General features: G+C 39.0%; 1 protein-coding gene and 1 long non-coding RNA gene across 3 annotated transcripts in view; one reads left to right on the top strand and one right to left on the bottom strand.

Annotated features, from left to right (window-relative positions):
* The window catches only part of OSBPL1A (oxysterol binding protein like 1A), a 245,650-nt gene that overhangs the window by 130,753 nt on the left and 101,443 nt on the right, over positions 1-13,454 (bottom strand). Inside the window, 1 exon segment of the mRNA XM_030335766.2 lies at positions 8,707-8,813. Within this exon segment, the coding sequence (XP_030191626.1) occupies positions 8,707-8,813 (107 nt within the window).
* The window catches only part of LOC115527973, an 87,084-nt gene continuing 75,844 nt past the window's right edge, over positions 2,215-13,454 (top strand). Inside the window, exons 1-2 of one of the 2 annotated variants that reach the window (XR_003973121.1) lie at positions 2,215-2,402; positions 3,896-4,126. This is a non-coding gene — a long non-coding RNA (uncharacterized LOC115527973). The remainder of the gene's footprint in view (positions 2,403-3,895; positions 4,127-13,454) is intronic. The other variant, XR_003973122.1, reaches the window with a different exon arrangement.

The following is a 13,454-nucleotide window of genomic DNA, read 5'->3' as shown; positions in this document are numbered from 1 at the left end:
CTAAGATACTAATAAGTTTCTAAAAGCTTCTTAGAATATAAATGGTAAATGTCATAAACTGTACATAAAGCTTAAGACATGGTATTACATAACTATTTTTATCAATTATTTTACATACAGTATTCTAAATGTGCTTGACTGTATTTATATACTACCCTGTAGTATGTGCATCTGCTTTTAAATATGGCAAATCTAACACCTTTTTTCATTTCCCTCATTCTGCAAGGTGTACAACTGAGGGTAGAGAGATTATGTGGGTCACTTTCGGCCTCAATGAAATTCCCTAAAATGAGCCTTTAAAGAGGTTCTAAAGAGGGGAGACTAGAGTCTGGCAATCATAGTCACAGTGACACAAATTCTTTTAAGATCCCAGTCTAGGGGCGCCTGGGTGGCGCAGTCGGTTAAGCGTCCGACTTCAGCCAGGTCACGATCTCGCGGTCCGTGAGTTCGAGCCCCGCGTCAGGCCCTGGGCTGATGGCTCAGAGCCTGGAGCCTGTTTCTGATTCTGTGTCTCCCTCTCTCTCTGCCCCTCCCCCGTTCATGCTGTCTCTCTCTGTCCCAAAAATAAATAAACGTTGAAAAAAAAAAAAAAAAAAAAAAAGATCCCAGTCTAGTAAAAGTAGTACTGGGACAAAGGCTGAAATAGCTCTCTGGTCATCATGCTCAGATTAAGTATCTACTCAATCAAAATTGAGCTAATTTACCAAAGTCATCAACTTCACTGCTGAAATCAAACATGATTTGGACCAGAGATGAACTTCGGTGTGTCCTCAAACAGAAAAAAAAATTTTTTTTTTTTATACTTAGATCCCCATATTCTAGCCTACACATTCCTCCACCAACACACATTTCAAGCATTTTTCTCTTTTGAAAAAGATTCCTAAGTTACCCTATGTCTCTAAAACAAAATGCCTTCAGTCTGTCTTTGAATCTAATTAAAATTAAGAAACTTTTAATACCTTTAATAACTCTCAAAAGCTGGACTAAGCTCTTCCCTGGTATCTTCCCTTTCTTACTAGCCTCCCTCCAAATCCAGAAAAAACCAGCACAACAGAAAACACAAAACAACTAGCCACATGCTCTGAATGCTGGGGAACGTGATTCTCCACTGGTTTAGGCTACAAAGAAAGCCTATGAGTAATCAAAAATCCTTAATCAAAACAAAGTTAAAAGCTACCTCCCTTCCCGCTCCCCAGCCCCAGTATAATTTCTCCTTTTCTCTTTAATCCACTCAAGTGTTTCCTTGGAATTTTAGCGGCCTCCAAACAGCAGATGGTAAGTTCATCTCAATGTCAGCCAGGGCAGAGACATGCAAAAAATCACTAACTTGGAAGGTTATTTAGGACAATAATGTCTTTCACTGCCTTACTCCTCCCACTCGGGCCCCACTTGACCTACTACCAATATTTAGCTGGGAGGAAAAAAAAAAAAAATCTGTCCACAGGCTTTCCCCCCAGCGGCTCTTCCTGTGGGAACCCGACGCACACCCGGAGCCGGCAGGAAGACCCTGGCCAGGCAGGGACATCAGGGTCTCCCGGCTTCGCGCACCCCTCCCCACTCGCCCGCTGCTGCACTCCGCTCCCCGCACAGGCGTCCAACTATTCTTGGATCTACTCACATCCCTAGATCTCGTCTGGCCGCCCTCCCCCCTTCCTCCCCTGGTGTCCTCTGTCGCCCCGAGGCTGACCTAGCAAAGCCCCCGGCGGGCGCACACACTCACCCACCTGGGCCGGATCTGGGGATCCTCGGCAGCGCGCTCCACCCTTCACTCCTCGGCCAGCTCCAGCACAAATGCGCCGGCCTGTCCCTCCGCCTCCCCTCCAGCCCAGCCCAGGGCGGCACCGCAAGGTCTCTCTAAGTCACCTTTGCTCGGCCCGCCCCCGGCTCCAGCGAGGTCAAGCAGAGGCGCGGCCCGCCCGCCAGCGGCCCAGGACTCCGGTGCCGGGCCGCCAGAGGTCCGTGCAGCGCCCTTCGGCCGCAGAGCCAGAGCCGCCCTCCCCTCCAGGGCTCGCCGGGGAGAGTGCGAGCAGCGAGGGGAACGGCCTGCGGCAGGCAGCTCCGCGCTGCCGCTGTCGTCGTCCAGTCCCTCCTCCCGAGGCCCCCCTCCCGCGTGGCCCGCTCCGCGGAGGCTCAGGTAGGGACGTGCCCCGGACGGGGAGAGCCCGCACACAGCCCTTGCGAGCGAGCAGGCAGACTGCGCGCCCCGCAATTCTCGGGGAAGGAAGTAAGGAAACTGCTACTCGTGCTCTGCGTGCATCCCGCGGAGGCTCCTGCGAGGTCCTAGAGCGGGCTGTGTGCTCAAGCCCTCTCCTGGCGACGCCTGCCCTGACAACTTCTAAATGGCCAGCCCGCCCCTGGGGAAAAGCAGAGAGGAATCCTCTTTGGACTCTTGCACCTCAAAGGTAACTGACTCTTACTCTGGCTTACACTTTAGCGCGAGGGTTTCTGATTCCAAAACAAACACTAGTCCTCTTGTCCTTTATTTTTTTAATGCACGTTCTAGGCTACCATTTGGGCAATGAGGAAAACAATGGTATTAATTCTACTAATGTGAAACCTAGATGGTTTCTTATTCCGACTAGGCTTGAAGGGTAGACCAAGACGCCCAAGGACAGTAAAACCACGTAAATAATACACTCAAGTGGGGTGTTCAGGCTAAGGAAATTTCTGTGAGGCTCGGGTGGGGGTGGGATACACATAACTTTCAGTTCCAACGGTTTTAAACAATATAAATCTGTCCTCAAACTTTAGGGAGCAGAGTAATAACTGAACCAAACTGAGTATTTCTTTAACAAGATCACGGGGGACTTTAAGTTCGCTGTCCCAACAGTGGTGGCTGTAACTGTGCTACAGATATAAAATGCGTAAAAGATGATGCAACAGTACACTAGAAAATTTGGAATTTATGTCAATGAGGTTTCATAGTGTCTTTGAAAAGTCCGTTTGTTTTTTTCTTTTTCCCCCATTCTAAACTAAATGGTGTTGTGAAATGTCACATTAGGCACTAAAAGCGGCTGCTACACAATCTTCCTCCCTGGACTCTAAAAATCAGAGAATTCAGTTTACAAAAGTGGTACTAGGCAGCAAAGACAACAAAATGTTTTAGAGGGCAATTTACAGAGCACCTAAACTGTGTCAGGCACTGTACTGAGGAGCTTCACATAAAGTAACTCATTTGTATTCTCATTTTCAGATTTGGAAATGGAATTTCCAAACATATCTTAATTTGCTCAAGGTCAAGATATAGATCCCAATTGGTCTGCTCTTTGTACTCTTGCCTTTGTACATTTCATTATGCATTCATTCACATATTTATTAACTGTCTACTACATGCCAAGTACTTATGCTAGACACAGATGCTACAAAAATACCTAAGATACAGTTGCTTCCTTAAGGGGCTCTTTAGTAAATACAGAATCAGACAAGTAAATATATAATGATACAATGTGATAAGTGCTCCAACAGCAAGGACTCCCAGAACAGGAGGGATATCTAAGCCAGTTTTGAAGGGTGGAACCTGGGATGAGGCAATGGTCACAGTCATCTGACAGCACAATCCTTAGAACTCTATCCCCACAGAGTGGCAACAGGGAATCTGTTGGGTGGGGGGAGAGGGGGTACAGGGAGACAGGCAACTGAGAGATAGGAAGGAAAAACAACCGACTTTAAGGGGTGAGAGGAGGAGGAGGAAGAAGGATGAACACAGGACAGCTTCCATGATTGTGGCTTGGGGTCCTGAATAGGTGTAATTCTGCTTTAGACACACTGGTATGAAATGCCTGTGATAGAATCATATGTAAATGTTTAAAAGTCAGCTGGATATACCGGTTCATAGCTCACCTTAGGAGAGATCTACTGTGGAGATATCGGAGTCATCATGGATTTCTGTTTGAAGGAATGGCTAAGATCATCCACGGAGAATGCCAAGTGAAAAGACCACTGAAAGAAACCAGGGGACAATAACATTCAAGGCACAGGCAGACGAAAAGATGCTTCAGAAGAAAACTGAGGAGAAGCTGCTCTAAAGGAAAGAGAAGACAGAAGAGGTAGGCACCACAGCAATCACTGAGAAGAATCCCCAAAACAAGTAGCAGTCAAACACCAGATCCATCACAGGACAAGCAAGGTAATTTAAGGGTATCCTCTGACTTAGCAGTAAGGAGATGGCAAGAATGGTTTCAGTGGGCTAGTTGAAGAAAAAAGAAGTAGAAACAAAGTATCACATTTTCTAAAATAGAATTGGAAAGGCGTGTAGGGAGACCAGCTATAAGGAGTAGAGAATGCAAAAGAAGAGAGGAGCTGTTTTTGAAGCAGGATGGAAGGAGACAGATGCCAAGGAAAGGAAAGAAAAAAGAGACTGGGGGAGGGAGTGGCAGGGAACTGACAGCATAGACAGCCGCTGCCTCATGTTTAACAAAGAATTTTGCTCAGAGCAGAGGGAGAGGAGGAAAGTGAAGACATGACAGAGAGGTGAAAGCCTGAAAAGTACAAACATTAAGAAACGACTGAAGGACTTTGAGCAGTCCAGGAAACTAATGAAGAGGAGACCTCGACTTTATAAAGCTCTAAGCCCACAGGAGGGCATGGTTTCTCTCCAAAGATTATCACCATCTCATCCAAAGTAGCAATACCTTCCAGTTGGTTCCAATAGAAGGTCCAAATCTCTCCATTACACCACAAACTGAGTATCACTATCCTAATCATACATCTGGATTCTAGCTCTTTAGCAGTCAACTCAGGAGACTTACCATGGAACCACAGAATATTTTATAAGTGAGCTTACGCTAGTTTTAAATAGGCAAGTTCCTACCTTGGAAAACCTGGTTTGACTAATATCAAAGGGAGCTCCATAATACACAGAACAAGAAGGAGACCAACGACAGCACTGTGTGACATTTTAGCCACTTGTGATACCACTCTCTGGGTAAGGAAAACTATAGAAACAATAACTCATGAAGCCAATTTCTAGCCTTTTGATTTTTTTTTTTTTTTTTCACATAGGATCCACATTTAACATGTGGCTTGACCTCATGGCCCTGAGATTAACAGTTGCATGTTCTACCAACTGAGCCAGCCAGGTGCCCTTTTAAATAGAACTCTCAAACAAGGCTAAAGACAGTTGTGGCATTCACATTCTCCAATGTCTCCCCCAAGAATATCACCCCAAGAACACCTAATAAATTTCCCTTTAGTAAATCAAACTCAAACTTTACAGCTTACCTTATATATTTCAGTTTTTTCCAAAAACACAAGTTGTGTTATATACAAGTAAAATATGCGTATATAATGCACCTCATTTAATGTAGAGGTCGTATGGAAACCTTGAATATCTGGGTCATATCAGAGCATCCCCAAATAAGCAAAGAACACTCACATACCACAGAAATAGAAAGACCCAAATCCAGGCATTAAGGACTGTTCTCATTATAAACCCCTCAATTTCTCATACAGAGCCAGCTTGTTCTTACTGTGAACATAATTTTACCGAGTTTGGTCATCTGGTTTTCTTTTTAATAAACAGAACATTAGAGTAAGGCAGAAGGGATCAGTATTCTGTTACAGACAGGCACACAGTTGATCTAAAACTCAAGAGAAAAAAATTTTTAAACCCATAAAGAGCAAAACTAAATTCAAGAGCATTAGCAGGACTGGGCCATTTTGTCAAATTACAGAGTCCTATAAACATTATCCCCTGAAGGCATCTCTGCATTAAGATACAGAGTAATTATGAACATACAAAAGGACAGCCCAGAAAAGATAAAATTAAGTGCTAAAAATTTAGCATAAGATGTAAATGGGTAATATTTAGAATAACTGTCATCAAAGAGAGTAGAATAAAAACAAGTTTTGCTGCTGCGGAGGCTGGGATCACTTCAATCGATTGGATCCCCATTATGGGCCAGGTACTGTACAAGGGGTTTTGCCAATATGATTACATTTACCTTTCAAAACATTCTTTTGTGATTGGTCACCACTTTAAAAAGGAAATTGTATATGAAAACTGAGGCAGACAGATTAAATAGCGGAGCATGATTAGACCCAGGTCTCTGTGAGTTCAAAGCTTTTTAATAAAATTTCCAGATACAGAAATGTAACTTACAATTCCAGATAAATAAGGCATTACTATACCTAATTATTCTGCTCTGACCTCCATTATACTATTAAATTCTTATATTAGTTCTTAGCCATTTGAAAAGCTAACTTTGATGATGTCATTTATCTTTTAATTATTTGGGGGGCCTTTTCATGGTCTATAATCATATTTCTCACAAGGAAATCCATAAATATTACTGAGAACCTCAGAGTTGATATCTCATAGCATTAATTAAAAAGAAACTTAAAGATGCCTTAAAAGTTTGAAGCAATAAGTGCCACTTCCTAAATGAGTCCTATGTGTCACACAGTGTGTTAATATGCTGTATATACATATTATTCATCTATATACATTTGATACCCACACCTGATACTGAGGTGTTCACATATTTTCATTGTACAGAAACTAGCCTACAGTTGGTTAGGAAAAAGACAGATTTTTACAAGGCCCATAAGACTTTCAGACCAGTGCTATTAATAGTGACTTACTATATGGTCTCCCTTATTGTAAGATGAAAATATCAAGGTTCAAAGAACTTAAGTAGCTCTCTGTCACTTGAATAATAAGGATGGAAAGAACACAATCATTCCACAAATACTCAAATTTTCTTTAGACAATACCGCCTTCTCCCAAAATGAGTTAAATCCAAAGTTAAAGACACAAAAGCTCCAAAATGCCATCAGAGAAAAGGGGTCACGAGTGTTGGATAGCATCCTACAATAATAACTGCTGATTTGTACTCAGGGCTTACTATGTGTCAGGAACTATGCTCAGCATTTTGCTTACATTATGTTATTTTATCCTCATGACAAATTTAAAAGTCTAAAAGTCTAATTAAACTTTAGGCTAATCTACTCTTGCACATCCAGATTTTCACAGAGAAGTAATCATGAGGCTGTATTTTTAAGCAGTTTAAAAATTAGCATAGGTTGGCTTCTCCAGAAATTAAATTACTTCTAATTTAGCATTTACCTTAAAACTATACATCTCTAAAACAAAGACGTTATTGACACATCCAGCAGGTGCCACAGAAGAGATGTTAATGAGATTTGGTTTTACGATGTGTTAAGTATTACCTGAATCCCTAGACACCATAATTTGTTCATTTTAAAAATGTTCTACAATGCTATTCAGATTTATTTAGATCACTACATCATGCCTCATTTAAATAAGCTAGAATATGACATCACCAAAAGTAGAAATGCTGAGGGGATGTTTTCAAATAGTATTGAAGAATCAACCATTTAAAATGCTTAATGAACAGGGGCCTCTGGATGGCTCAGTCTGTTAAGCATTCGACTCTTCATTTCAGCCCAGATCATGATCTCATGGCTCATGGGTTTGATCCTACAAACCCATGAATGCCTGCTTGAGATTCTCGCTCTCATTCTCCCTCTCTCTCTGCCCCTCCCCCGCTCATGCTCTCTCACACACGTGCTCACTTTCAAAATAAACAAACTTAAAAAAAGTTCAATGAACAATTATGTTTTCCTGTGATAGTTAATAAAATTCTACTGGCTTTCTGGAAGTTTGTTTTAAATGAATTTCAGATCATTTACATATTTTTTCTCCAAATAAAATACAAAATTTGTGGTGTACATAACAAAATTGGCATTAAAAATTTTTTAACATGAATTCACAAGTCTTCTGTTATTATTTTTTTAATGTTTGTTTATTTTTGAAAGAGAGAGCGCGCGCGCGCGCGCTCGCATGAGTGGGGGAGGGGCAGAGAGAGAGAGAGGGAGACACAGAATACAAAACAGGCTCCAGGCCCTGAGCTATTGGCACAGAGCTGGATGAGGGCTCGAATTCACAAACCGTGAGATCATGACCTGAGTCGAAGTCAGATGCTTAACCAACTGAGCTACCCAGGTGCCCCCACAAGGCTTCTGTTCTAATCACAAGAAAATAAAATGTTACATCTTTACATATACGTATCTCATATAGATGAGAGAAATATACAAAACCATTTTCATCTGCCTTGTTTTATCAAAACGTAGTTTCAAAAAATTGTAACAAGAATAAGAAATGTAGTGTCTTAAACTAAAACGCTGAAGACTGAACATATATGTAGAAATTAACAGAATGGAAAAGAAGGCCTATGGCTGCTTGGCTTGCATTCAGAAAAAGAATTACTAATGGATAAACATATCACTCTTACCAATATTTGGGAAAATGGCAAATTTTGAATGGGAGAAAGCAGGGGGAAAAGAATACAAGTTATTTCACCCATTGAGCTCAGTTCACACAGATTAGTATGACAGCACTCTATTTTCTAAATAAAAATACTGTGTATTTTTCTTATAAAACCTCTGGTTTCCACAATATTTTCGCAACCCACTTGTTGAAATGCCACAAGAACTCTGAGTAGAACTTTAAAACATAGTTGATAAATATAGCTATATAATTAGATATCAACCTAAGTTACTTCAGAATCATCTTGCTTAATCAAGAATAAATGAGTTTTAAATTTTAGCGAAAAACAAAGCTTTCACTTTCTTTGTTAAGACTATTTTCTCCTACCTTTGGACAATTTGAAAGCAATGACTTATTGGATGATTGAGTATGTGACACCCAGACAGTTACTGAAAAATTCAATTCCAACTACCTACCCCTTCTTGTTTAGTGAAGAGATTAAGGCAATCACTCAAAGCTACACAAGTTTCTCTGGAAGCTTCAGAGACAACTTCAACTTTCTGAAGAAATGATGGAAGCATGTCTATAAATAAAAATAAATAAATAAAATTAGTGTGATTTTTAAGACCACAAAAATTTTATATTTTTTTAAAAGTAATCTCTATACCCAATGTGGGGTTCAAACTCACAACCCTGAGATTAAGAGTTCCAAGTTCTACCAACTGAGCCAGGAAAGACCACAAACATTTTTATATGGACTAACTTTATCTTTCCTTCTAGCTGCCTTAAACAAAGGATATAGTATATTCCTTGAGCATCATTAAGTACCTACTGTATGCAGGGCACATAAATTGGTACAGTAAAAGAAAAGATGAACCCTTGTCCTAAGAAGGACTATATCCTGAAGAGTCAGGACTAAAACAAAACAAAACAAAGTTTATAGGAATAAGTAATATAATGTTTAAGAAAAGCAGTTAACATTTCCTTTTATGATATTCTATGCTAGATAAGTAGTTTTATTCAAAAGCCAAGTGCTAGAAAGAGATAAAAATAATACTGTAGTTGACATGATGGCTAACATATCTAAAGGCAGCATTAACTCAACTTCCTCTAGTGCTTATTGGATAAATGTTTGGCATGGATAGGTCTTTGCACTCTCACAAATGTGTCCCTCTGGGGGCCCAGTATCTTTTGGATATAAGTATCTTTTGGATATAAACAAAAAAAATGGTAATGTTACGATCATCCCAGGTTCCCTAAGGAAAATCTTAATCCATTTACCTATTACAAACAACAACAAAACAAAAAACAAAAGGCTGGCAAGAGAAAGCTGCAAAATGCACACACATCACTTAAAAAATAAAACGTCATTTTCTGTTCAGATTAATGCTGGAGAAATGTACTTAATTGAAATAGTTTTGGACTTTGTGTTAATTATATATTAAGATCTTCTAAGCGTATGCCTTCTAGCAAATAACATTAAGAAAGCTTGTCATCTAAAAATAAAAGGAGAAAGACAAATCTATACCACCCTTTGTATTTTAAATAATCTTGATTAATTTAACACAGGGTTCTTAAAACAGGGTAACCAAGGTCAATAAGCAAAAGCAATCAAATCCAACAGCTGGCAACCTATAATTTTCAGGCCATAAAGTGGGTCTCATCAAAAAACAAATATTTTCAAAGGAGTGGAAAGGAAAATAAATTCTACCAAGAACATATAACAAATTATTTACAGTCATTATTTCTAGGTGATAAAATTCTATTATTCTTCATTCTTTAATTTTCCAAGATTTCTGTAGGAATGTGACTTATTTTAGCAAAGAAAAGTCCTTTTCTTAGAAAAATTATTTCTCAAAACCCATAAGGCAAGAGTGGGCAACAAGAGTTAAATGTTAGGGGGGTCTGGGTGGCTCAGTCTGTTGAGTGTCAGACTCTTCATTTCAGCTCAGGTCACGATCTCATGGTTCTTGAGATCAACTCCTGCGCTGATGGTGTGGATCCTGCTCTCTCCCTGCCCATTCCCTGCTCTCTCTCCCCACCCCCCCCCCAAAATAAATAAATATTAAAAAAAAAAAAAAAGGAAAAGGTCAGAGTAAATGAAGGTATGAACAAGCTTTCATTAATATCTGGATATAAATACCAAATGACATTTTATCATATTTTTCATACTATGGAATACAGTTTCCTAGTGTTAGCTATTCTTAATAACACCCAAACAATTGAAAACTACTATATCCTAAAATAAATTTGATTTCACATGCTTTATTTTTCATTGTGAATCTTTGATACACATTGTGAAGATTTTTTCTTTACTTAGTTGCTAAATAGCAAAAAAGAATACCATATGCCAGATGCTGTATGACTTAAATAGTACCTCAACAGATGTCTCACAGAGCTGTGGATTGAATACCGTGAGGGGATGTACAAAAAAATCAGGCACAGCCTCTGCCTTCCATAAATGCACTGGGTAATCTAGTAATTTTCCACTTGCATGGCAAAAATGGTAAGAGAATGGAAGCACAGTCATTCATGGATGTATTTCTTTTTATTAAATACCATGACATACTTAATCATCTATAATTCTGTGTTTTAGACACTTAATACTTTATATACTTGTTGATTAATATAAAACGTTACATGTCAAAATAATTTTTTTTTGAATTTCAAGATTTAAAACAAAACTGATTCTGTAACTTTTTAAAGGATACTCCAAGAAATATATATTGACTTTTAAGAATCCATTGTTGAGAATGTGTTTGATTCTTTTGTCCCAAACAGAGTCATAAGGTATCTCCATTTCTATGACAGTCTGGTGTTCAAGCAAGATTTTGATATTAACATTAACTTGCACAGTAGCTCTGTGTAAGAACGGATACTTTAGCACCAGGGCAGTGTGTCAGAGGCCTGTTGGTTCACAGTGGCATGCTTCACATATGATATGTTTGCATATTGTTATATAAAAAGAAAGAAAACTGCTAAGCTTCTAGTAAAATTACCAACTGTGAATCACTATAAATCTGTTTTAGCCAATTAATATTTAGAAACTTAGTCATAATGAACATATGTAAAAAGGTCAGTATGTAACCATATTTGGCCTATTATAAGAATTGGACACTTAATTTTGAGGAATAATGTCAATTTTTTGTACTAAAAGTATTTTTGAACTCAGGAAAGATGCTAGAAGACCTCATGTGAAAAGCTTAACTTTAGAGACATGTATAAAAAGCTCACAATCTCATTTTCATAACACTGTACAATTTTTAATTGGGTAAGTTTTAAAACTATTGGGGAAAATACTGGTTTCTTATTATGCTAGCAAACTAAACCTAATACAGATGACCTCCATCATTCTCCTAACATAAAAGAAGTCCACACTCTTTAGCCGACACTTAAGATACTCTATAAGTTGACGCCTGGGTGGCTCAGTCGGTTAAGCGTCCGACTTCAGCTCAGGTCATGATCTCACGGTCCGTGAGTTCGAGCCCCGCGTCAGGCTCTGTGCTGACAGCTCAGAGCTTGGAGCCTGTTTCAGATTCTGTGTCTCCCTCTCTCTGACCCTCCCCCGTTCACGCTCTGTCTCTCTCTGTCTCAAAAATAAATAAACGTTAAAAAAAAAAATTTTTTTAAAAAATAAAAGATACTCTATAAGTTGAATCAGTTTCAGCTATACTATTTTTCTCAAAGTATTTGTTTTCCTAGAAATATTCTTCTCCTTTACGGCCTCTAAACCTTTCTTCAAGATGTTTCTTCTTCCCCGAAAATTGGAAATAATAATTATTCATATTCAGAAGTTTCTCCACTTAAACCTTTTTTGTTCAAGGCCAAGTTCAAGTGCCATCCTTCTCATGAAGATTTACATATTTTTTTATGATGAAGAAAAAACAGCAATGCATCTATGTACATTGAGAGACATGATCTAACCTACATGCAAAGAGGCATTTTAAAAACTGACTTTCACTCCTAATTGGAATTATATAAATGCCTCAAAATCTGTATGCTCTCCTCAAAAAAGGAGAAAAAGATATCTGCATATAAAAATCAACTATGTTCTAAAAATGTTTACATAAAACTGTAACTTGAAAAAAACTGAGAGGTCACACTGAGAATATAAATGTATTTTTTTGTTGTTCAAATTAAGATTACTAGCATGAACACAATCACTTACTAAACAAGTACTACTAACCATTCTGTCTGTATATAATCTGTATTAGCTGCAATGGAGACTACACATAGTTTAAAACATCATGTGTTAGATGAGTTACAGCATGAATTAAATGAGAATAAAAAGATATGAGGGATGTTATAAGATATAGGTAGCAAACAAATTACGCATAGATTTTAAAAAAGGTTAAATATTCAGAGGAAGGAATAACCATTATGGGATGGAGTGATCGAGTGGAGTCTGATAAGAGGTGAGACTTGAGTTGGATCTTGAACAACTAGTAGTTTTATTGTTAAATATAATGCCCAATAAAGCAAGCATATCTAAAATATCTATAATTATTATTTTCCGATGGTATAGACAACACTAGTCCTGAAAGAAGATCCTATCAGAATTGTGATCCAGGGGAACTTGAGACAGCCAAGAGGCATCCACTGCTGACTCAGAGGCCACGATGTGGCAGTTCAGGGCTGACTTGTACAATCTATATACTAACTTGACAAAACAAATTTGGTTCTTGTTTCTGAGTTCAAAAGAAGTTATCAATGTATAAGCTAGGTAAGTAGGTGATTCATTTCATCCACTCAAAACATGTACAGCTGACCCTTGAGCAACATGGGAGCTGGGGCATCGACCCCCTCACAGTTGAAAATCCATTTATTATCTCTGACTCCCCCGAAACTTAATTACTAATAGCCTACTATTGGGGCGCCTGGGTGGCGCAGTCGGTTAAGCGTCCGACTTCAGCCAGGTCACGATCTCGCGGTCCGTGAGTTCGAGCCCCGCGTCGGGCTCTGGGCTGATGGCTCAGAGCCTGGAGCCTGTTTCTGATTCTGTGTCTCCCTCTCTCTCTGTCCCTCCCCCGTTCATGCTCTGTCTCTCTCTGTCCCAAAAATAAATAAACGTTGAAAAAAAAAAAAAAAAAAAAAAAAAAAAAAAACTAATAGCCTACTATTGACCAGAAGCCTTACCAATAACATAAACATTCAGTTAACACATATATCATACACTGTATTATATACCGTATTCTTAAAATGATGTAAGCTAAAGAAAATATTA

This window comes from Lynx canadensis, chromosome D3 (assembly GCF_007474595.2).
Source record: "Lynx canadensis isolate LIC74 chromosome D3, mLynCan4.pri.v2, whole genome shotgun sequence".
Lineage (NCBI taxonomy): Eukaryota > Metazoa > Chordata > Mammalia > Carnivora > Felidae > Lynx > Lynx canadensis.
The sequence above is the reverse complement of the archived record's forward strand: the minus strand, read 5'-3'. Positions and strand labels throughout refer to the sequence as shown.